The sequence below is a fragment of the Bos indicus genome, chromosome 3, assembly GCF_029378745.1.
Source record: "Bos indicus isolate NIAB-ARS_2022 breed Sahiwal x Tharparkar chromosome 3, NIAB-ARS_B.indTharparkar_mat_pri_1.0, whole genome shotgun sequence".
NCBI classification, from domain to species: Eukaryota; Metazoa; Chordata; class Mammalia; order Artiodactyla; family Bovidae; genus Bos; species Bos indicus.
Window position 1 is genome coordinate 92,236,562 of NC_091762.1, and position 24,807 is coordinate 92,261,368.

At 52.7% G+C, this 24,807-nt stretch overlaps 1 protein-coding gene across 8 annotated transcripts in view; it reads left to right on the forward strand.

Moving 5' to 3' along the window:
- Nucleotides 1–24,807, forward strand: part of SSBP3 (single stranded DNA binding protein 3) — a 166,206-nt gene that overhangs the window by 138,025 nt on the left and 3,374 nt on the right. For 4 of the 8 annotated variants that reach the window (XM_019958248.2, XM_070786492.1, XM_070786489.1 and 1 more), the window contains 9 exons: nucleotides 885–965; nucleotides 1,848–1,907; nucleotides 5,990–6,056; nucleotides 6,173–6,249; nucleotides 14,942–15,006; nucleotides 15,634–15,682; nucleotides 16,295–16,330; nucleotides 16,849–16,903; nucleotides 18,225–18,295. In XM_019958248.2, the coding sequence (XP_019813807.2) occupies nucleotides 885–965; nucleotides 1,848–1,907; nucleotides 5,990–6,056; nucleotides 6,173–6,249; nucleotides 14,942–15,006; nucleotides 15,634–15,682; nucleotides 16,295–16,330; nucleotides 16,849–16,903; nucleotides 18,225–18,295 (561 nt within the window). The remainder of the gene's footprint in view (nucleotides 1–884; nucleotides 966–1,847; nucleotides 1,908–5,989; nucleotides 6,057–6,172; nucleotides 6,250–14,941; nucleotides 15,007–15,633; nucleotides 15,683–16,294; nucleotides 16,331–16,848; nucleotides 16,904–18,224; nucleotides 18,296–24,807) is intronic. The other 4 variants (XM_070786486.1, XM_070786490.1, XM_070786491.1 and 1 more) reach the window with 2 other exon arrangements.

Here is a 24,807-nt window from a genome sequence, read left to right on the forward strand (position 1 = left end):
TTGTGTGGCTGTGGCCAAGTCTCCCTATCCCTTGATACTCATTGTCATCACTGATAGAAATAGGAATGAGAAACCAGCTTCCCCGCGCCAATTCCAAGTGAAGGTGTGTTAATGAAGTGCTCTGAGCACTCACTCAGTGACGCTCTCTTCTCTTGTCCCCCATGTATTCAGTCTCTGGCACCACCTCACTCTGTCTATTCCCATCTATCTGTCAGAGCCCCCTCCCCCCAGTAGACTGGTTGCCTCATCCTTGCCTGGCCCTAGCCCAGGAAGTGACACGTGGGCACCCTGCAGGGTAGGTCAGTTTCTGCAAGCCCTGGGGCTTCCCCGGTGGCTCAGCGGTAAAGAATCCACCTGCAGTGCAGGAGATGCAGGTTCGATCCCTGGGTTGGGAAGATCCTCTGGAGGAGGACATGGCAACCCACTCCAGTATTCTTGCTTGGAGAATCCCCGTGGACAGAGGAGCCTGGTGGGCTACAGTCTGTGGGATTGCAAAGAGTCAGACATGACTGAGCGACTAAGCACGCACACATACTGCACGCCCTGAGCCTGTCTCAACCAACGTATTTAACATGGCAAACTCCGCTCTAACGGCAGACCATGCCGGCCTACTCCTGCGTGCTTCCACAGAGGAGCTTGATTTCATTTGTCCTGCCTGGAAATCCCCCATGAGTGCGTTTATCAGCTTCTCTCCCTCCCACCCGCCCTTTTACACCATTGAGCCGGCGACCCAAGCAGCAGCTCGCACCTCCCCGCCAACCAGAGCCCGCCGCCCGCACGCCGCCCGCCCTTCGTTTTTGGTTTAATTTTTGTTCTTTTAAGCTTCTCCTGCGCTTCTCCATGTGCTGTGATCTATAACCTGCCTCTACTGTCTGGCCTCACAGGGTCCTCCGGGGTCACAGCCCTCGCCGCACGCACAGCCTCCACCTCACAATCCCAGCAGCATGATGGGACCCCACAGTCAGGTAACGCACTGTGGCTCGCCCGCCCGCCGGCCGGGGGGCGCGGGGCACCAGGAGGACAGAGCCAGCAGAGGAAAAACAAAAATCAAACGTGCTCTCGCCATAGCCGTTGAGGATTTCCTGACCAAGGAGATGCCTCCTCCTCCCAAAATACATCTTTCCCCCCCCTAAAGATAGTCTTCGTTCCTTGGACATCACACCCTTCTTGGATATGAAACCAAAAGAAAAGGAGAACTGTTTCTGTGACCTTGTCAGCGGCCTCTGCGTTTTTGTTTTGTCCTCTCTCACTTTTGGTTTGGTTTTTGAGTTTGGTTAACCATTGTTTGTAACCGAAGCTGCATCCCTCGCCTTCTCCGTGTGCACTCTTCGCTGCTGAGAAAGCTTTTCTGCCCATTCCCCTGCATCGAGTTAGGGCGCCCGCTGTCCGCTCCCTGTTGGCCTTGTGTATCTCCTCCCCCTTCTCCCTGCTCCCCTTCCTTACCCCCTTTCTTGGTGTTGTGTGAGTGTGTGTGAGTGCACGTCCAGCTTTGTCTACACACTGGGAAATTTCCTGTACAAGTCCCTTTGGGGTTCTTCCACCTGCCCTTACCTACAGCAGAGGTCTCCCCTTCACCCTGCACTGATGTAACTGCTCCTCCGTGCCCTGTGCCAAGCCCCAGCTGCTGCCCTGGCACCCATAGTAGAGCTCTCAGCAGATGCACGGTGTGCCTCCGTCACTCCCTCCGCCCAAAGGAAGTTTTGCCCGGAGGGACAAGGCCACCGGGAGGAAGACAGTTTAAAAGATCACTAGTTGTAACAAAACTGGACTTGTGGAGTGGCGCGCGTTTGTGTCTGTCACCGTTCAGTACTGCAGGCTGTCACTGAACTAACGCCCTGTAATTGCAGCCTTTTATGTCACCACGATACGCAGGCGGCCCCCGGCCCCCGATCAGAATGGGAAACCAGGTACTGTACCTTCTCGTGTTCTCTCCCCTCACTGGGCCACCCTTGACCCCAGCAGGACTTGGACTCGGAATCTGCAAGAAGGGTTGGGGGGTGGAGGGACAGTTTTAACTAACGTGGGAGGCAGCTTATAAGCAGGTCCCCGGAGAGGACTGTGTTTTCCATTCGGTGCTCCATGCAGCCCCTCCCAGCATCATACCAGCCTCTCCCGGTGGGCTGTGGGCAGCAGGGTGTGAGTGCAGGGTTTCTGCTCTTCTAAAGAAGGTGGTAATGCCTCAGCTCCTCCCTGCCAACCCTTTCTTGGAAAAGGGTCTTCCTCCTTAATGAAGTTAATTGACAACGTGCATTTTTTTACCCTGGAAGCTTTTGAGAATTACCAAGGCTGGTGAATATAATCCTGCTATTAAGGGGAGAAATGGCCCATAGGAATGCTTCGATCAGGAGCCTGGGTGCAGCGAGCAGGACATTTGTGAGTTTTTAAGCAATGTCTGCCTGCTTCCCAGTTGCTTCCCAACTCGAAACAAGAAAGGATTTGTTCGTGTGCTTAGACCAGTGGTCTACTCGTGGGGAGGGCTTTTCAGCCTGGGGTTATATGCCTTATGCTGCCCCATAGGGTTGGCAGTTCTAAGTGGTCTGGAGAAATTGGTCCCCAGCTGCCTTCCGTGGTTCAGCCCATCCAAGGGCAGGAGGAGAGCTGCTGAAGTGAAGATGGGTATCTTCTTTTGAGGGTGGACAGGCTTCGAAGAAACTTTAAAGAAACATCAGAGAAATTTGATTACGTGCCCCAGTATTTCTGTATACATAATTCTTAGAGTGGCCTGGCAGAAGCCCGTCAGGAAGTCTGACAGCAGTGCCAGGACCTCCAGCCCTTGCTGCCTTTTGAGCTGGGAGGTCAGTCTCCAGCTAGATTGACGTTACCTGAATGGACTCTTTTCGGTCTCAAGAAAGCCCCATTAGTGAGATATACAAGGACTTTGGAGAGATGCTTATAACCAGGGGACTCCAGTTTTAAAGTTAAATAGCCTGCCAGTTTCCACTTATTTTTTTTTTCCTCCAAAAATCTTTTCTTTCCTATTTTCTCTGACATGAAGGAGAAAAACTTAGACAAGAATTAGAGGCCCAGCTTTTTGTCAAAGAGGGAGCCCGTGATATATCACAGATAAGGAAACAGAGGGTCACAGTGGAGCAGTGACTTCTTATGTGTCCCAGTGAGCTGGGCCCGTGTTGGTCTCCAGCTGCCCTGGTTCAGTTAGTTTTCATAGTTGTAAATGTGTTGCCCCGTCTTTGTTTTTAATGGGTCATTAAGTGGACCTTCTCTGGTCTCACATGCCAGGGCCCCAGCAGCAGCTCTTCCTTCTGCCCATCCAAGGCTCTCCTTAGCCCAAACTGCGCCCTCCTGCCCGCAGGAGAGAACAGATGCTTCCTTATCATAATTGTGGTCCTTCCTCCAGCAATTAAGGGATGCGAGAGGAAACATGTTTGTTTCTATTTATCAATTAAGCATGAGCAAGTGCCCGAGAGAGCAAATGGAGAATAAATCCATCATCTGTACCTCGCATTACAGATCAATCAGGCTAACCTCCCCAGCACCCTCCATTGGAAATCTATCCAGATTTCCAGTTTCCTGTGGACTCAAGAATTTTTGTTCTCCAGGCAGGAATGTGTCCCTTTCCCAGGAATTGCCCCTGGGCATGGGGCTCCTGGTTCCACAGGAGCCTCTGTGCCACCTGAGTTAGCTCAGCCTTCCTCAGGGCAGGAGGAGGAAGAAGCAGCTCAGGCTTGCATGACGTCCTGGGTTAGGGTGATAGAAGGGCCCTTAGAGAGACCAGGAGCTAAGGATCATTGACTTTGGTCTGGGTTTGATCCCTGGGTCAGGAAGATCCCCTGGAGAAGGAAATGGCAACTCAACCCACTCCAGTATCCTTGCCTGGGAAATTCCATGGACAGAGAGGAGCCTGGCAGGCCACAGTTCACGGGGTTGCAAAGACCACTGAGTGACTAACACTTTCTTTCTACTTAAAAGTCTTGCAAGGCCATCCTCCACGTGCCTCCCTGGCTAGGGGTTTGGTGCCTTGTACAGAGAGCATTGTTGTGTTTCAAGCAAGGATAGCTGAGTGGATGGCGAACAGTGGGTTTCAGCAGGGTTTAGGAGAAGAGGGATAGAATCGGGGGTTGTCGGGCAGCCCTCACTTCACATCCCAGTGGAGCCCCTGCCCCACCCAGCCGCTAACTTGGGCACGCAGCCGAGTGACTAGCAGATGCTGCTGGACTTCGTCTGGCCCCTGGGCAGACACTTGCTGCACCCACCCCACCGTGCTGGAGGCGAGGCACAGGCCTATTTCCAGGAGCCCACGGAACAGCCCCAGGGCATCTCTCTGCCCAGCAGGCCTGAGGGTGTGTGCACGGCAGGCATTTGAAGTCCCGTGTACAATGAGCCGTTATTCTTCTCTCTCACACCTTGGGGCTTTGGCTGTTGCAGTGAAGACCCTTTTGCCTTGGTTACTACACACCTTACTGCCCTGGTAGAGGAGGCCCAGTCCTCATCTCAGGGTCAGTCCAGTGAGAAAAGTGACTGCGGGTCCCGCCTGGCCTCTGGGCAGCCCTGCCCTGCTCCTGAGTCCTGACACACAGCAGGGTTAGGGGAGCCCAAGGAAGAGCTTCCAGCCTGAACTGATAGTCAGCACTGGGCTACCTGGACAGGAAGCAGGTTTCTGATCCCCATGGCCACTCCACCAGAGTTAGATGGGGGCTTCTCAAGACCTCCCGGCACCTCAGCACCCCAGGAGCCCCCAAACCAGACAGCTTCAATGGCAGGCCTTCCTGCGTCCTCTCAGAGTCCTGTAACCAGGCTTCAGAAATATCCCAAACCCCCAAGTGGGCAGACACTAGCCAGCCCAGTGATTCAGAGCTTGGGAACTCGGTGGAGGAAGCAGAGCTGGGAGAAAGCAAGAGGTCAGAACAGCTAATACCCAGTGCCAGAGAGAGACCATCCAAGCCCTGGGCAGATGGGATGGCAGGTATGGAGTGCCACTTGCGAATAGCGAGTACCCCCAGGCTGGCGTGGCCTGCCACACGCCTCCCTCTCCCCAGACGCGCGCGCACACACCCTATTTATTCTAAAGGTAAACTGTGAGACTTTGTCCCTTTGTTTCCCACCACCTCCTTCCCAAACTGGTTGGGAATTCCCTGTTGGGCCGATAGTCCCCACCAATCTCGCAACGCAGTTGGGGCTGGGGGACCCTGGGTAGTCCAGGGCCCCTGACACACGTGCCCGGCTTTCACAAAGGCTTTCCTCCCTGTAACCTGTAACCTCCCTGTAACCAGTCCTAAGGCGTGGGGTTCCTCCCCACTTCTGCTGTTCTTATTTCACATTGCAGTAAAAGAACTTCAGTCTCAAATAAAGATCTTTGACGGCATTTTCATAGCGAGTGTGCTAAGTGTTAACTCAGGAACCCCCCGGCCCTCCTCATCTCTAGAGATCACACCGGCATCCTCCACGTGCACCAGGCTTTACGGGGGATGGGTTCTCACCCAACACCCTGCTCACCCTCTCCCAGAGGCCTCCTCCACCCCTGGGGTTGGAAGGTGGCCTTTCATGTGCTGGAAGGAGTCGGGAGTCCTGGGTGTTCTTCCTGGCCCTGCCTGCAGGGCTGTCAGACCTCTGGACCTCAGCTCCCCCATCGAAATCTCAAAGGCCACCTTGTTCATCCCCTATTCCCAATTTAGTGTTTGACCTAAATTGCAGAGACTAGAGTTTGGGTGGTAGAAGGGAGGGACGGTGCTGCCTCTGAGGGGTGTGTGGTGGGCGGTAATGCCGGAGTGTCACTCAGCTCCGGCAGATATGCAACCCGCGAAGACTCACAGATGGAGCCCCCATGCTCAACTGCGCATGCTGCAGGTTTCCATAGCTCCAGCTGGAGCTGCCTGCCCCCTGGGGGACCCTCCAGCCCTCGGGCAGCAGGAGTGGTCTCAGGGAGACCCTGAGTGGCCCTAATGGTCAGGTGGGGAGATGGGGCAGGCAGGTGTAACCCCCTGTGCCCCCACTGCAGGGAACAGCGCTCAGCTGTATCTTACATCTCTTTCAGCCTCCGGGAGGAGTTCCTGGGACACAGCCACTGCTGCCCAATTCCATGGATCCCACGCGACAACAAGGTAGAGGGGGCAAGGTGGGCTGCTGGGCGGATGGGGGCCGTTGGGAGAGGTCCCTCCTCCCCCACGGTCTGCCTCTCCTTCCTGCCTCTCAGGGTCACTCCACCTCTGTCACACAGGTCACCCCAACATGGGAGGATCAATGCAGAGAATGAACCCTCCTCGAGGAATGGGGCCCATGGGGCCCGGCCCACAGGTAACCAACCGCCAGTCTGTCTGTCCATCTCCCTAGCCATCTGTATGCACCCGCCTTCTCTCCTCTTTCCTAGTCTGTCTGTCTTTCCATGTCTCATAGCTCATAAGGATGAGGGGAGAGGGCATGCCCGTAGATGGGCAGCCCCCCAGCAGAGTTGAGGGGTACCCCTGTCCCATGGAGCTAGGAGGAGAGGCACCTGGGCCTTCCATGGGAAGGACTTGAGGAATTTGGAAGGCAGGGGTCTGTGTGACCAGACAGCATTGTGGGTCCCCAGAGCTTCCTCCCACCCTGGGCGAGTGGCCCTGAGCTGGCTCAGTGGTCACCTAAGGCAGGATATTATATTATTCTGTCTGCAGCTCACCATTTGTCTGATATTGGATGAATCACTGTGACGTTGGTGGGCCCAGCAGGCCCCATTGTCCCCACCTGTCCAGTGTGGGAGGTGTGAGTCTGTAGCCATGGTTCTCAGTGGTATACCTCTCAGCTGAGAGGAGGCTAGGACGGCCAGGGCCCCAGAGTGCACTTCTACCCAGAGCTCTTGCCATGTTCATATCCCAGGCTCCTGCCTGAGCTTGCTTTTGCCCAGAGGGGTTCTGTTGCCAAGAAGGACAGTTTAGAAACCTCTGGAAGAAGTTATCTAGTGCCCTGTCTGTCCCTTCACAACACCTCAGTGATCATTCCTTGTGACCCAGCTCCATACCCTCAGGTCCCTGGGTCCCATAGAACCATCGGGCAGGGGTCTGACAGGCCGTTCCTGTTCTAGAACCTTCTCACCATTGGCTCCCACTCTGAGTATTTAAGTGTGGCTCTGGGTCCTGTAGAAGCTGTGGCAGAGAATTTGCTGTGTTCTGCCCTCCTTGGGAATTCTCTGGAGTCTGCCCCTCGAAAGCCAGAGTCTGAGTAAGGAGACGGGTGTTTCAGAGTGAGAGCAGGAGAGCCTGTGCTGGGGTTTTCCTTCCCTTCTCTTCTGCCCTGCCCAGAGGCCTGCTTGTCTGTCTCCCTTCTGCTCTGGGTGTTTGGATTCTCTGGGCCCCTGTACAGGTTTCTGGTTCCCTGGCAGTGGGGTTGCACCCCGCTCATGCGTGCCAGCGTCTCTTTTGTAGGAAGAGGCTTCTGCCACACCCCACAGTCCTCCACTCTGCCCTGAATTGTATTTACAGCACACCCAGCCGCTGCTTTCTTCCCGGTGATGGCTGTAACATCTGTGGTGTTGAAAGATTTTTAGGGAGGTCCTTGTCTTTCGATGGCCCCATAATCCTGAAAGGAAGCAAGCCCACACCAGTTGCAGCTCCGGTTTTCTTGTTTTCTTTTCTTTCCTCAAATCCCCCAAAGCTTGTGTTTTCACCAGCTCCTTTTAAGCCACCAGAGTGGCCCCTTCCTGCCAGGAGGCCAGCTGGAGCTGACCTCCACAGGAACCCGTGGGACGGCAGCAGGGTCTGAAGCCCAGCATTCTTGTCCTGAGTCAGAAACTTTCAGATTCCTCAGCCGCGCACACTAGATCCTCTTGGTGTGCAAATCAGCAGTGGCCTTGGACTTCAGGATGTCCTGGGGGAGGTCTTGGGGATGCAAGAGGACAGTGTACTCCACCCCTTGCCCCGCTGATTCTTGGAGACTCAGCAGCTGCATCTGTAAAGTGGGAGACCAGGACTGCCTTGTAGGGTTTCTAATAGGAGGAAGCACGAGTTCTTGGTTTGAGGCTTGGCACAGTGTAGCCTCTTAGGAAGTAGCTTGGGTTTTCCAACTAGGGGGCTTAAAACCAGTGTTGAGGACTCAGTCTGCTTGGGCTGGGTGATTGCTTTGTGTTTCTTTTTTATTTTTTCTGGTAAAGGCCATTAACACTTGTTAAGCCTGTAGTAATATTGAGGTTCCAGAAGCTGGGAATGGATGTTATCAGACGGCCCAAGACCAGAGTGTTCCGGAAGTCTAGGACTTCCTCCTGACTCAGCAGGAGTCTGTGTGTGTCCCTGTCCCTGACCAGGAGTCTGGCACACTCTTGTGGCATGTTTAAAGAGGTGGGGCTCCTGCAGCCTGAGGTCTTGCTGAAAGGGGCCCTCCTGGCCTCACCGGGCAGGATACAGGGATGGAACTCGTGAGCTCAGAGACTGGTGCCCAGAGGGGTGGGAGAAGCAAGCTCAGGGGTGAGGCCAGCTGGCCATCCTCACCCCACCAACCTCAGGGTCTCTGAAAACATCTCTCCTGTTTCCCCCCCTGGTTTTATGGAGATATAATTGACATACAGCACTGCATAAGTTCAAGGTGTACAGCATAGTGACTTGACGTACATCACAAAGTGATTACCACGATAAGTTCAGTGAGCATCCATCATCTCACATAGATACAGAGTTAAGGAGATTGAAAATTTTTTTTTTCTTGTGATGAGAACTTTCAGGATTTACTCTCTTAACAACACTCGTGTATGACATACAGCAGTGTTAGTCACATTTTTGATGTTGTACATTACATGCCTAGTACTCATTTATTTATCTTGGGAGTTTGTGCCTGTTAACTTTCTTCATCCAGTTCTCCCCCGTCGCAGCCTGCTGCCGCCGGTAACCACAAGTCTGATCTCTCTTTCTGTGAGTTCATGAAGTGTAATTGACCTACAACACTATGTTAGTCCCTTTACACAACTTAGAGATTCAGTATTTCTGGACATTTCAAAACTGATCACCACAGTAGGTGTAGATCCTGTGCTGTGTCACCATGCAAAGATACTCCTCGGCTATGGGCTGCGTTCCTCACCCTGGACATGGCATTCCCATGACTCAGTTTATTTTGCAACTGGATGTCCTACCTCTTAATCTCCTTCACCCACACTCTCCTCCCCTCTGGCAACCACCTGTTTGTTCTCTGTATCTATAACTGTTTTCTGTTTTGTTATTTTTATTCATGTGCTTTGGTTTTGAGAGTCTACATATGAGTGAAACCATGAGTATTTTTCTTTATCAGACTTACTTCATTTAGCATATTGCAATCGGTGTCCATCCATGTTGTCACAGACGGCAAGGTTTCATCCTTTTTTGTGCCTGAGGGATATTTCTGTGTGTGTGTATGTGTGTGTGTGTGTGTGTGTATACCACATCTTTATCCATTCATTCGTTGTTGGATACTTATGTTGCTTCCATATCTTGGTTATTGTTTTTTAAAAAATGCTGCAGTGAACATAGGGGTGCATATATCTTTCTTTTTTTAATTTATTTTTATTTCTGACTGAGCCGGGTCTTCATTGTGGCGAGTAGGGGCTCCTCTCTGGCCGTAGTGCTTGGGCATCTCATTGCGGTGAATTCTCTTGTAGAGCACAGGTTCTCGGGTGTGCAGGCTTCCGTAGTTGCAGCACACGGGCTCGGTACTTGTGCCTCACTGGCTCTGGAGCTCAGGTGCACAGGCTTAGTTGCTCTGCAGCATGTGGGATCTTCCCAGACCAGGGATCAAACCCATGTCCCCTGCATTGACAGGTGGATTCTTAACTGTTGGACCACAAGGGAAGTCCACGTATATCTTTTCTAGTTAGTGTTTTTGTTTCCTTCTTTTCCCATATCAGTCTTCCTTGATAGCTCCGTTGGTAAAGAATCCGCCTGCAATTCAGGAGACCCTGGTTCAATTCCTGGGTTGGGAAGATCCCCTGGAGAAAGGATAGGCTACCCACTATAGTATTCTTGTGCTTCCCTTATGGCTTAGCTGGTAAAGGATCCGCCTACAATGTGGGAGACCTGGGTTTAATCCTTGGGTTGGGAAGATCCCCTGGAGAAGGAGAATGCTACCCACTCCAGTATTCTCGCCTGGAGAATTCCATGGACTGTATAGTCCATGGGGTCGCAAAGAGTCGGACACAACTGAGCGACTTTCACTTTCACTTTTCCCATATCTCTTGTGCCCCACTGGGTAGGGTGCGGTATTACATTCCAGAACCAAACCTCCCTCAGAGCAACCCAGATGTCATCACTGACCCCTCACTGGGGGCAGAAAGGCCTGGCCTTGAGTGAGCCTGGACCTGGGCAAGATTGGGGTATAAAATGGATTGCAGGCTCTGGGGTCAGCCAAGGAGTGGGTATCATAAAGCCTAGAAGTTTTGGACCCCCAGGATGCAGTTGGGCAGAGGACAGGACCCATCCCCCAAGTCCTGTCTCTCTCTGTCCCCTGAGGGTGCTCCCCTGGTCACTCCAGAGGAGTAGACAGGAGAGGGATGAGCTCAGAGCTTAGTGTTGGAAAACATGGTCCCGGCTGCTTCTCAGACTCTTGAGGCCTCTGGTCTCTCATCTGCAAAATGGGCGGCCGGATGAGGACCTCATGGGACTCCTCATGGGGCTGTGAGACACAGACCACAGCACGAGGCACCCCACGGATCCCATTGCTTCCCTGGAACCTGGGTTCAGAGAGGGAGCCCTGTCTTGCAATGCCTGGGCTAAGAAAGACCACCAAGCCCCTTTAGGCAGTCTTTAGTAAGCCCCACTGCATATACTTGCTGAGACCAGACACAAAGGTGGGAAACCTTCAGCCTGTTGTTCCAAGTGGGGAATAAGATTGCTAATAGTGGAACCGCTCTAGAACTTTCTGAACAAAGAATAGGTACATGTGGGCTTGGGGCTACAAAACCAAATGGAGTGACATGGTACTTTTTGAGGTTGTGTTGCATTTTAGCCTAAGTGTTACAAAGGAACCAGTAAACTAGGCATCAGCCTGCCCTTTGCCCTCAGTGTCTTGGGCAGATTTTACTCTGGTTTCCTGAAACAGCCAGTGCCGAAAAGGAGGCAGTGTTTCCACTTAATTGTATTTTCTCTTCAAAGATTTACTCCTATGCCTGTGTCTGGTGAGAACTTCTGGCTGAATTTTTCAAAAGTGAATCCTGTTAGGATGAGGCTGAAACTGCCAGAGCTCTGCAGGCTCCTGTGGCAATAATGTATGGCACCCAGACCCCATGGGGCCACTTTCAACGCTTCTGGTATTCCTGGTGAGGTGGGGTCAGTGCAGCCTGAAATCAGATCGCCATCCTGGCATTTGAGAACATTCAGATAACCTCTGATAACCCACCGTCTAGAGACAGACATCTTCCACCAGGAGAAGCTGCATCTCCCCTCTGATCCAGGACAGTCCAAACTCAGTGCCTCTGAGCAGAGACCCCAGAAAGAGACAGGAGGATTGTAAACCAGGCTAGAGCACCCTCAGCTGGTGAGGAGAGAGTGGAGTCACTTGAGGCCCTTTCTGGGGTGGCCCCTTGGAGGCCTCCCATTGGGGCTGGCCAGGCTCTGTGTAACTAGAGGGGGTGGAGGGCAGGTCCAAAAGCCCAGGAAATGGCCTGACAGCCTGGAGTCCACCTTGACAGGCCTGTCCTAGAGACTGTTCTCTTAGGCACCGGGCAGCACCAAGAAGAGCCTCTGTGTCAAGGAGTTGGAGGAAGCAGCAGCTCCTGCCAGCTGTGGGTGCTTCCAGCGTGGCTGTGCACCCTGCCCAGAGCACGGAACTGAGGCCAAAAGACCGGGGCCTGACCTTTTATAGAGTTCCTGACAGTGGGTCCGACCCCTCTGCCCAGGGTCTGGGGTGACCTAGTTGGAACAAGAAGCCGGGTGGGAAGATAGGCGGGCAGACAGACAGACACATACCCATGGATGTGGCCATCCCTATGGCTGCACCCCAGACTCCTCCAGATCTCTGGCTGCCCCATCCCTGCAGAGCGGTGCTGAGGGCAGAGGAAGAGGAGTGTCCAGCGGCGACCACACCTCTGAACCCAGTGCTGAGGGCAGGCGGGCAATGGGAGGAGAGAGACTATTTCTACTGAGTCTGAAGCTATGCTTCTAAGCCTGCCCATCCTCTGTGAAAAGGCTGGAGTCTCTGATTTGGAAACTTTCCTCCAAAACCTGCCTTTCAGCCCTGACTTACTGTATGGCCTTGGGTGGCGAGTCTTTGGCTTCCCTGGGCCTCTAGCTTATCATCTGTGAAGTGGGACATGTGAGTGGTCCTCGGGGTCTAGGCCTCTATAGGAAGTAGGAGCTGGCGGCCTGCTCCCTCCTGGGCAGTGGTCGGGCTGGTTGCTGAGGGCTCGGCTGAGCACAGCAGCTAGAGCATCCGGAGCCTCCCCTTAGGGGTTGCATGTCCAGACAGCTTTCAGGACCGAGTATCCACTCATCCTCTCCTCACCCCACTCTGCTGCTGCGGCGTGGGCTCCTGCCGACCCCCAGGCCAGCCTTCTGCTCTCACCGCTCCATGCAGCCACTCTCCTGGGCACGAGTGGGAGCAGGACACAGCTACACTCTGGAGGACGTCTCTGTCTGGGAGGCCTTTCGGATTGGCTGGGCTGGACACGGGAAGAGTGGCTACCTGGGGAGGCCATGAGCTTCCTGCTGTGAAACAGCGGGAGCCAGGCTGAGTTGTGGACAGGGGCTTCAGTGATTTTACATGGGCTAAGAAAGGGCCCTGGAGGACCTGAAGCTCAGGGCAGCTTTGAGGGCTCTGGTGTTTTCTCTGCCAGTGTCCCATATCAGCACACATCTCTGAGGGCTGATGGAGCTCTTTAGAGCCATCATTTCACTTGATCTTCTCATGACCCTGTGAGGCTGGGCTCTTTGTCCCCATTTTATGGACGAGGCAGCACAGCAAGGGATTGCACACTGAAGCCATGATGATCGCTGCACAAGGGGCCGTCACTCTGCTTCTGCGCCTGAGTGTCATAATCTTTAAAGCGGGGATGGTAATGAGATGGTTGTGGGTTAAATGTAGGTGATACAAAGCCTGTAGCGCAGCCTGGCTTGGAGGAAGCCTTATTGTTATTTGGGTGCTTTGCCAAGAGTCAGGCTGAGCCGGGACAAGCGCTCCCATGTTCTGCCCTCAGATCCGAGGCTCTGCTCACCACCCGTGGCATCATCAGTAGGGATGGGCTGGCCCTGCCATCTGCAGATCCTGCTACGGTGTGCTCCAGGGCAGGCACACGTTTTCTGGCCCTGGGACTCAGCTCTGAGCAGGTGCAGGCGATGCGGGGCCCTACACGTGCCGGCTGCCTGAGAAGCCCTCCCCTGCTCCCCCATCCATCCACTCTGGGCCTTGCTCTGTGCCAGCCAGCCTGGTGCTGCTGCTGTCATTGTGCACACCCTGTCTGGACACTCACAAGCCCCTCTCTGGCCAGGCCAAGGAGGTGGCCCCAAGATGCTTCCTGGCTGAAGAACCCGCTACCAGCCTGAAGGCGGTTCTGTTTGTCAGCTCTGGCTCGAGCCCCCTGTTGTATCCCCCTCCCTCACAGATGTCTGATGTAGAGAGCAGACCCTGAGACACCAGATCCAGGATTAAACCCCAGTGGAGGCATTAGCTGACTGTGACCTTGAGCAAATCTTTTTCTCACCAGACCCTCAGTCTTCTCTTCTATAAAATGGGAATGATACAAGCCTCACGGTGTTGTTACAAGGTCCAAACCAGAGGTTGTATATTCCGTGCTCAGTAAAAAAAAAAAAAAAAACAGCTAATGCTGGCTGTTCCTTTGCCATCAAAATTACACCCAGCCAGATACTTTCAGATTCTCCTATAAAGGCGGAGCTCGGGCTGCAGTCAGCCTCATTGTACTTTCCATTCCTTTGCTTCTCCATTCCTTCACTGATGATTCAGTGCCCAGTCTGCGCCAGCTGATGTGTGGAGTGATGAGGGATAGGACGATCATTAAGATAGGGTTCCCACCTTCTAAAGGGGCTCACAGTCCAGTGGGAGAGCTGCACACATGACCACAATCATAAGCCAGTGTGCTGCAGGCTGTGGGGGGGGGGGGGGGGGGAGGCGAGGTTACAAGGCACTATGGGAGTGACTAGGATGGAGCAGTTAATCCCATGGGATGAGCAGGGAGGGCCTCACAGAGGAGGTACTGTTTGAGCTGGGTATTGGAGGATGTGTAGGAACCTGCCAGGTAGAGAAGGGAAGCAAGATATTTATTTCCTGCAAAGAGAATAGCTCTGGAAGAGGGGAGTTGGGGAGAGTGGTGTCAGGAGATGAGCCAGGTAACAGGCCTGAGCGCCTGGTCCAGACTCCCTCTGACCCACCCCACTGCCATGATGGGTTGTGCTGAGGTGAGTTGGGACCAAGTTCTGTGCAGATTCTTTTCTTAAATAGAACAGTGATTCCCTTGAGCAGACAGACCATTTTCTTCTTGCTCTTCTAGTCCTGTGCCTGTTGAGGGCCCCACATGCTGACAGTTGAATCAGGCGACTGCGTCGGGGGGCAACCAAGACCCAGGGCAGGTGGGGTCTGTCCACACCAAGGCTCGGGAACAGCCGCTGGACAGGCCTTGCAGATGCGTGCCTCCCCTCCACATGCAGCCCCTGGTCTGCTGGCAGTTTGTTCTCCCTGAGTGTCTAAGGTGGCTGGTGGTCACCAGCCGGTCCTCTTCCTGAGTCTGTTCCCCTTTCCTGCCTGAGACCTGCGGGCAGGTGCCAGCCAACATCATGAGCTCCTTGCTGGACACCCACATGCTCTCAAGAGACCCATCCTGAAGCCCCTGAAGGTGCGCCTAAAGGCTGTGGCCATCCGCCTGTGCTGGATTGTCATTGTGATCCTGTCAGCTGGTTCCCAGCCCTCTTTTTTTTTTTTTGATGAATGTATTACTTTTTCATCAGATCCTTTCACAGACTAACCCTCTCCCTTATGTTCTGTTTGTTTCTCCCTCTCTTCTCTCCGGTACCCCTTCTTCTTCTCATAGACTGACCCTTGGTTATCGTTGCAGAATTACGGCAGCGGCATGAGACCACCACCCAACTCCCTCGGCCCCGCCATGCCCGGGATTAACATGTAAGGCCACAGCCCTGCTGGCAGCCCAGAGCCCGTGGGAGTCCCCACCCTCTATTCCCCCTGAGAAACTCACGATCGCAGTAATCACTGACACCTCTCTGGACCTCAGTCTTCTCATCAGTAGAGCGAGGACGTTGAGCGTACTGGTGACAAGACATCACAGACCCCCGTATAGGGCTTGTCTATGGATTAACTCACCTCATCTTCGTAATAGCCCTGTGGAGCGCTTAGTCTTACGCTCTGTTGTCAGGTGGGGTAACTAAGGCACAGGGAGGTGGCGTAACACCCAGGCTCTCACGCTGTAAGAGGCAGGCTCCGGTTTGGAGCCCTGCGCCACTCGATGATGCCTCATGGTGTGGCGCTTTTGCGGTAGTAGATCCCTGTGAGTATCTGTGTCCTTAGGAAAACGCACTTGCAGAGGAAATGCTATTCTTCACAAATCTTGCATGTAATGTTTAGGGGTCTATAGATTTGTACCCATGGAAGTGCATGTTTTTACCCCAGTCCTAGGACTGTATGAAGGACTTCCTGTTGGTGATTTTGGCCCTCTTGTTCTGCCCCTGCTGGCACTACCATGTTGGCATCTATAGCATCTTTTTCATTGTTTTCATCTCTCTCTCCTTTCAGGGGCCCGGGAGCTGGCAGACCCTGGCCCAATCCTAACAGTGCTAACTCAGTGAGTACCCAGGTTAGGGGTGGGGGGTTCTGTTTTCTAGGGGTGGGTGAGGTTCCAAGGGGCAGGGTGGTTCCTGTCCCCAGGTTGGAGGTGTCACGGGGAGTGGGATGCAACAGGATTCCACCTGATGATTCCAAGGAGCAGCCTATCTGTAAGGGGAGATTTGGGAGTACCACGCTAGACCCATCAGGGGCTCTGCAGAAGCTGGGGTGTGAGCTGGAAGCCGGGCTCAGTCCTGTCCATGCAGGGACTCTGCCGGCCTCCTCTTTCTTGGCAAGGCAGGCCTTCAGCACTCAGAGGAGGAAGCTGGGAGGGCGCTTGGCGCAGACAGTCCAGGGCAGGAAGCCAGGGGGTGGGGCTAAGCTCTCGCTTTCCTGTCCTTGAACTAGAGGGTCTCCTGTGCCCACGGTTCCCTGCCAAGACTCTGGGACCAGTTCAGTAGAGGAACAGGACTCTGCTCACATCTGTGGCCTTCCTAGAGATACCAGGTGGCTCAGTATGTTTCCCATCGAGAGTGGGGTTGTGTCCCCAAGAGGATTTGGTAGGCAGAGCACATGTTGCCTGTCGGAGGAGGTGTCTCTGACCCATGGTTCACCCCTTTCTTGTTTCTAGATTCCATACTCCTCCTCATCACCCGGTACCTACGTGGTGAGTGTGTGCAGGTTTGGGGCATTGCATGTCTAGTCCTGTGTGACTGCGTGTGCAAGAGTATCAGGGTCGGGGGGATCCTTGTCTCTTTGTTTTCAAGACATGTTATGAGCACAGATTCCAAACTGTGCTAGAATCTACTGTCAATATGCAGGTATTTGTACCTTTTGGTGTCCCAGAAGTCCCCACACAAGACCCAGAGTTGGGACCTCCATCCAGGGGACTGACCAGGAGGCCAGTCAGCTTCCACCACAGGCCTGTGGTTTCACTGGGCTCCATGTGTGTGAGTGCACATGCATGCCCGCAGCTGCCCCCTGGTTTAAAGAGGGGAAGGAGGGAGTCCAGTTCCCCCAGGCCTTAAACACCTGGGTTCTGTGTGGACACTGGCAGCTGAGTGAGAGCTAAATGGGCTGGGTCCCGGGTGAGCATGGACTGCTGATGTGGCTGGAGCTCGTGGCCTCTCCCGCCATGTGTCATCACCGTGGGTTTCTGACATCAGTTTTTAATCTTGTCTCCAGGGACCCCCTGGTGGTGGCGGCCCCCCAGGAACACCCATCATGCCTAGTCCTGCAGGTAAGAATGCTGGGGGATGGTGCCGCTGGAGAAGTAGGAAGTCCTGGAGGGGCCTGGTACAGAGCCAGGGCTGGCTGGCTACTCTTTCTGAGCATTGTGCCCCCCACCTGGCATCTTGGCATCAGGGATTTAGTGGGCAGGAGACCCTGATGCCACCAGCCCACCCTGTGGCTTCAGCTGGGGCGTTCCTCACTCCAGTTGAAGGACAGGGCAGAGCAAGGAGATCCAAGAACGAGGTGTCTCACTACTCTTGACTCCCCCTGGTCAGAGAGAATCCTGTCCTGATTGTCGCTTCTCTAGGTGACTGGAAAGGGGCTTTGGGGTTCTGGCCTCCTGGGCCCAGGACTCTGCAGAGTGATGCCTCTTGAGTGTCCAGAGCTCTTGGTTTCTGGTCCTCTGTATCAGAGATCCCTTTTTCCCCTTTTCTCCAGTAGAAGAGGGCACGTGTACTCAAACACATACAGCATCACAATTGTGTTTCTTTCCCAGCTAAGAATAGCGTACCACCAACTAGAAGGAATTCAGCATGCCATCTTTACCCACCCCCAAAATAAAAAGTGAGAGGTAGTTGGATTTCTGCCCGAGAAGTATGGTGCCTGCTCCTGATATAAATATGTTAGCTGATTTCCTCGGGAGACTTTTCTAGCTAATTGGGGAGACAGAGGGGTCCCTCCTGCCCCCTCCTCTGCTCCCCATGGCAGGAAGGCTGCTCGGCAGCAGGGGTGGGGCTGGCAGCGGCCGTGAGGCTCCCACTCCGGCTCCCTCTTTCTGCTGCTGCATTTTTATGAGCTGCATGACCTACATTCAGACTGGGTCACATTAAACCACTCCATATGTTACTGCGTCTCCAGCCCCATCTCTGCCTCTCCCTCCTGCCCCATCAGCTTGGCAGGGTGGCCCCTCGGTCATCTGTGCTGCCACTCTTTCCCAGTGTGATTAACACCGCCGGCTGGGGGTCGGGGAGGACACAGGTGGTGGTCGGGCTGTGCCTGGTTGTCCCAGGCAGCATCTGGGCAGTGCGCTTGGTCTAGGGCGGAGTGGAGTGAGGGGGCGGAGACGGTTTTGCTAGTCCACACTGGTCCACACTGCTGTCCAGAACCCTGGAATCCTTCCTTTCAGGGTTGAGTGGCTTTCACAGTTGAATTTTCTGTGATTAAAAACTTTGTGAATCTTCATTAAATACAAATTAGCCAGAAAATGCTGGTACTTAGAGGAAATTTTAGGTGATAAAATACAAAAGAATGAGTTCAAGTGCCATGAGTTTGTTTTAATTAAGCAATGAATTAATCACCCCGACTTGCGGGTTTCCACTGTTCTACAGATTCAACAAATTCCAGTGACAACATCTACACAATGATTAATCCGGTGCCGCCTGGAGGCAGCCGGTCCAACGTAAGTCTGCTTTCTAATAATTTACATATCAGATACCATAACAAATCATAATTAACTTCATCAGCTGAGGGGAAAGCAAGTTTAATTGATTTCAGCCATTTGTTACCAAAGATGAGTAAAATAAACCATCAGAAAAGTGATTAACTCTTGGGCAGCTTGGTTCCCATTTCATAGCTGGCAGGGGGTGGCAGAGAAGGGGGTGGAGTGATCCCCACCCCTCTGGTCAGAGCAGGGTGCCCAGCTTCACTGTGGGGACCCCTGCTGGTGCCCAGCCTCACTGTGTGGACCCCCCCTGGCGCACAGCCTCACTGTGGGGATGCCTACTGGTGCCCAGCCTCACTGTGGGGACCCCCACTGGCCTGAATGGGGTGTTGGTGAGGAAGAGCACAGGCTGCAGGGGGCTGGGGGGTGGTCTGGGCAAGTCCCTGCTCAGCTGACTGGCTGTACCCCTGGGTGATGATGGCTCACCCTCTATGGTCTGTTTCCTTGGCTGTGGGGCTTGCGGCGGAGGCCTCCAGGTACCTGCCTGCCCTGTGCCTTTGGGAGCCCTCTGACTCCCACATCCTGTAACCTCTCTGCCTCTCCTCGCGCCCTTCCCTCATCTAGAAACCACTCCCTCCCTTCTCGGCCCCTCCGTGTTCCCACCCTGCTGGTGGTGTAGCTCGGAAACCTCCTCTCCTGGTCCCTGCTCACCGCTCCCTCTTGTGTTCCCACACTGGACCGTGCAGCTGTGGCCTGTCTGCCTCTCCTGGCTGGGAGCTCCCTAAGGACAGGGCTGGTCTGGCAGCTCTTCCTGGCCAGGCAGGAAAGGTGAATCCCACTGGGCTTGCCCTGGGGGAGCTCAGGGTGTGGAAAGGAGGCTGTCGTGTGACCACATCAGTAGTTCAGGGACAGAGGAGCCAGAGCGTGGGCTTGAGGCTCCAAGGTTGGCTCTGGCCTTTAGGATGCTCTGTCTGGTTCTGCTGGTTCCGTTCCTGGTGTAACTCCAGAATCACCCCGTGTGCTAATAGCCCTGATTGTGGGCTACTCAATGCTGGATGCTGCCTGTGTTGCAGCCTCTGGGGGGGGGGGGTGGTTGTAGGCCTGCCACCTGGGGATGCCAAGACGAACCTTACCCGGATCCCATGACTGAGAACTGTGGGATCCACGCTCCTCACCTGCCACTCCACCACCTTCTCTCCGGTGTCTCCAAGGCAGCCAGTACCTCCCATACCCCTGCCTCTCCCTAGGGTGGCCAACCATTTGGGTTTTAGCACCAAAAGCCCTGTGTCCCAAGAGATGACTTCCCAGGACACAAAAGTCTTTTGAGGTTTTAGCAATGGATGTAGAAGGTTGGGAAAAAATATACAAGGCCCATTTAGCTGCCTCAAAGACAGGACTGAGCACATGAAAATGGCATAGACTCCCCTCTTCCCATGGTCGCTGTTGCCATATTTTCCCAACCACAGATGCCAACGGTCGTGGTCTGTGGCTCTCAATGATGGATCATCCATGTTGCATCACTCCGAGGGGTACCACTCAAGCGCACAGCATCCAGGCCCTGGCAGAATCCGCCTTTGACTCTGCCTGCAGTTTAACTGTTAGGCCTTGTGTCAAGATAGTGCACATGTCATTTTTCACACTGTGAGTATCGTGGTCATGTTTTCTAAGAGCTCAAATAATGAAAATGAGAACGATGAGACCACCAGCCCCAGCGTGGCCCTGACATGTCCAAAAAAGAGAGGCCTGAATGAATGTTAACGACAGGTGTGAGGACACACGGACCTGCATCCGGGAGGCAGATAACCAAGATGGCACGTCCTGGCAAGGGCGTGGAAGAGAAGAAAGGTGGGCGGAGGAGGGGTGGGACAGTGCATGGCTGTCTGGGACGTGACATGCACATCCCTCTAAGTCAATCACAAGTTTTGTATGCCATCCAAAGAAACACCAGTCCTCAGTGTAGAAAGTCGGCTGCCACGCTTGGCGGGGCCCTGAAATGGTCACTGTCACCATGTTGGTGCCTTGACGGCTCCATGAACTGAGAAGATTGCGTTTCCTGATTCAGAGGCTTCAGCTAAGTCCTGCGGGTGAAAGGAAGGGGAATTTTGGTGACAAGCGTGTTGGTCCTTCGTGGTGTGTAGCTGATCCTCTTGCATCATCCTGGTAGTCAGGGAGCTTTCTTCCTCAGATCAAGTGGTTCATCAGACTGTCTCAACAGAACCGTGTCCCTAGCTTTTAGATACTGTGACTTGAAAACTGGAGCTTCACCTTGTCATCTTGATTTCTGCGAAGAAGACGTTAATGAAGTGTGGAAGAGAAATAAAATATTACTGTTCTCTTGTCCAAATACAAGCCACACTTTGCTCGTTTATCTGCACGTTTGGCAGACGGTGCAGTTAATTTGGCAAGTTCCACTTAGCCCATGAACTTCTTACCTGCTAATTTCCCCGCCCACCTGTCCCTAACGGTGCTGCCAAGGGGCCTGGTTTGCTTGCCTGTGATAATCCAGCTTTCATAATGAAAGGTTTTGGTCACTTGTCGATTTGCTCAAAACACGCAGAAACAGATTTTTGAGTTTATAAAAAACGAGAGGGCCTCGGACACGTGCCCACAGATGACTGGCGTTGTTGCTGGCTGTAGAGAAGATGTGAAAACGTCAGCCTGCTCTGATGCTTTTCTCTTAGAAACACTGTGAGATGAGAATGTGGAAAGGAATTATAATAAAGTAGAAACATAGCTGCTGCTTCTCCAGAACTGTCTCATGATCTTCAGGAGGCCGCCAGGAGCCTAGGTGAGGCTGAGTGGACTGCGCTTGAGCCGTTCAGAGTTGTAGAGGGGCTGTGACAAAGCCTTGCACAGCCAGAGTAATGGCTTACCTTTTGGAAGTGAGACTGCTTGAGAACTCATAAAGTGTTATAGGCAAGGACAGCCAAGTTAGCTAAGACTTTCTCAACATTTTTATTAAAACTGTGACTTACTTAGAATCCAGCTTATATCTCACAAGTTAAAATTACCTTTGTGCTTTAAAAACCATTTTCCCTGAGAAAGAGGTTTAACTGATGGTGACACCCAGTGTGCTCGGAATGTTTAGAAATGACGGACATCGTAGGCAGGCACAGCCCATCTGATGAGCTCCTAGGTGGAAAGGGCCTGACAAATGGCCGACCTTCCAAAACCCACCTGGATACAAAGTGAATGGACATCTTCGGAGAACTAGAAGCAGATTCCTACAGATCCAAAACCTGTGTGCTTAAGTAAAGTCCTAAGCACTGCATGCACGGATGTTCTTGTGGAGTGGAGAGTTTGGTGTTGGTACGCTGGACTGGCACCAGTGCTTGATGAGAGCAGAGTGGCAAGTCGGTGCATTTTCTGCTTGACTCTCTCCAGTTTTGCCCTACGTGAAAGAAAGGTGTCCGAAGCCTGCAGGCAGTTCAGAGAAGCATTAGTGGAAAAGCAAGCCCCATTTGCCTTGTTGGGCGCCTGAAAGCAAGAGGAGTCCCTAGCAGCTCTCTTGAAGCCCCCTGGGGAAGAATCTGCCGCAGCTCTTGCTCTTGCCACATCTTCTCAACATTTAAATATCCAGTTTAAAGAGTTAAAATAATTTACTGTGTTGAAGACAAATATTATAAAAGTGTTATATTTTCCCTATACATGTCATTTGTTCAACTAGTCATCCTGCCGTTTGCCACTGTTCACTAGTTCAGCTGTTCTTTCATAGAATTTAACAGAAGAGTAAATAATACAGAAGAAAACAACTGGATATCCACATGCAGATGAATGAAGCTGGACTACTTCCTTATACACAAACAGAAATTAACTCAGAGTGGACCCTAGGCCTAAATGTCAACTAAAACTGTCAAACAATTAGAAGAAAACGTAGGAATGAATCTTTGTGACTCGGGTTAGCAAAGCCTTCTTAGCTACACTAAAAAGCACAAGTGACAAGAAGTAGCTGCACTGGGCTCATTAAAATGTGAAATTCAGGCTTCAGAGGACACTGTCGGGGAAGTGAAAGACAGCCCACAGGAAGCATTTGCAAGTCATGTGTCTGATGAGGGTCTTGAATTGTAAACGTGTAAAGAATTCTTAGAACCCAATAATAAAAAACAAACCCAACTTTAAAATGGGCCAGGGATCTCCATAGACATTTTTCCAAACTTGTACAGAGAACCAATAAGCACGTGAAAAAATAATCAATGTCATTAGTTAATAAGGGAATGCAAAACAGCAGTGTGTTACGCTTCACACCCACTAGGATGGCTAGAGTCAGAAAGACAAATAATGAGCGGTGTTGGTGAGGATGGGAGGAAATCTGAACTCTCACATGCTGCTCATGGGAACATAAACTGGTGCAGGTGCTGTGGAAGAGTCTGGCAGTTCTTCGATAGGTTAAGCAGTTACTGTGACCCTGCAATTCCTCTCACTGGCATCTACCCCAGAGAAATGGAAACATGTCCACACGACTCTACACGGATGTTCACAGGAGCATTAGTCACAATAGCCCCAAAGTAGAGACAGCCTCGGGGTCTGCTGACTGATGACAACGTAGTACATACATAAAATGGAATGTTTGGACATAAGAAGAAATGAAGTACATGATACATGCTTACAACATGGATAAACCTTGGAAACATTTCACCAGCTGAAAGAAGCCAGCCACGGAGGTCATATACAATTTATATGAAATAACTAGAGTTGCTAAATCTATGGAGAAGGAAATGGCAACCCACTCCAGTATTCTTGCTTGGAGAATCTCGGTGACAGGAAGCCTGGTGGGCTGCTGTGTGTGCGATTGCACAGAGTCGGACATGGGTGAAGCGACTTAGCAGCAGCAGCAACAGCTAAATCTATGACACAGAATAAATTAATGGTTGTGTGGGCCTGGGGATTCGAGGGGGAATGGGGAGTGATGGCTCATGCGTACAATTTCTTTTGGGGATGATGAAAGTGCTCTAAAATTGATTGTGGTGGTGATGGTACAACTTGCTAAGTACACGAACAACCACTGAATTGTGTAGTTATTAAATGAGTTGGTCGTATGTGGTTAAAAATAGCATGAAAATCCATATAATATAAGATACCTGTTTTTGAAATATATTTATGCACCTGTAATACATGTGCATAATTGTGTATATTATCAAATTTGGGGATTTAAAAAAATATTTATGTATTTTATTTATTTGGCTGCATCAGGTCTGTAGTTGTGGCAGTCAAGGTCTTTCGTTGCAGCACACAGAATCTCCAGTTGTGGCGCCAGGGCTCAGTATTTGTGGCATGTGGGCTTAGTTGCTCCATGGCATGTAGGATCTTAGTTCCCCAACCAAGGATCGAACCTGTGTCCCCTGCATTGCAAGGTGGATTCTTAACCACTGGACCGCCAGGGAATTCCCCTGGATGTATTTGGTCTGGTAGGACTGTGTTTGAGTTTGGCTTCCTAAAAAGTAGGTCACCCTCATCTCCTGTCACTTGGGTTAATTAACATGAAATGGGTTGCCAGATGGCAAAATGTGCCACCCGGCCCACCAGCAACCTTGGGAAGCCACTGGGGAGGCGAGGACAATGTGAGTGGGTGTCGGTGAGGCAGCAACTGGTACCCTAGCAGTCTCCTCACAGCAGTCTCTGCGCCAGCTGGTCCTGCTGCCACCTGCTAAGAGGGCTCTCACTTCTGCTCAGGCAGGACCCTTTCAGGAATGAAGCCATGACACATCTCTACCTGCCCGGATCCTGACCCTCAGTTATTTTTTCGCTCTGCCGCCGCCTCCTTGCAGCCTATCGTGATTTTTCTGCCTTTTTCCCAGTGCCTCTCTCTGAAACTGCAGCCATGCTTGGTCTGCAGCCGTCTCTAGATCTCAGTATCCTGTGAGGTAGCTGGGTGTCCATGGCTGCGCTCTTCCTCCAGGCTGAGGCCCAGGTGTGACTCAGCGCTCAGCACAGGCCACATGCCAATCAGGCTGTGTTCTGCTGCTTCATCCCCTGTCCGCCCTTGCCTCTGGTCGGTACTCCAGGCCTTGGCTCTCCAGGCTGGGCTCAGCTATCCCTTGGTGGCCATGCCTTGTGACCTCTGGTCTTTGGTTGCATCTTTTCTGAGATGGGGGTGATAGTCCCAGACAGCCCTGAGGAAGGGAGTGGAGCAGATGAAACGTCTGGCCTCTGATCCGTCTGCATCTCCAGTTCTGCTCACTAGTGAGCACCCCTACGGAGTCCCAAGGAGAGAACGCCTGCCACCAATGCCCCAGCTCCCCCACATTTCAGAGGAGGAGCCAGGAGGAGGCTCGTGTGATGGCTCCAGGGCCAGGCTGCCCGAGGTCCACTCCTCCATCTCCCACTTGGGAGATACAGGGCCAAAGCATGGTCCACTCTGTGCTTCAGTTTACTCATCTGCAAAATGGGGAGGAAAGGCATTAGTAGTTTTATTCCCAGGCCTGGCTCAGTGGGTCACTCTGTCTCTGTGAGCCCCACACACTGCCTTGGGGATAGAAAGAGCCCAGGGTGGGATCCGGGAGGCCTGGTGTGAGAGTTGCCTCTGGTGCCTT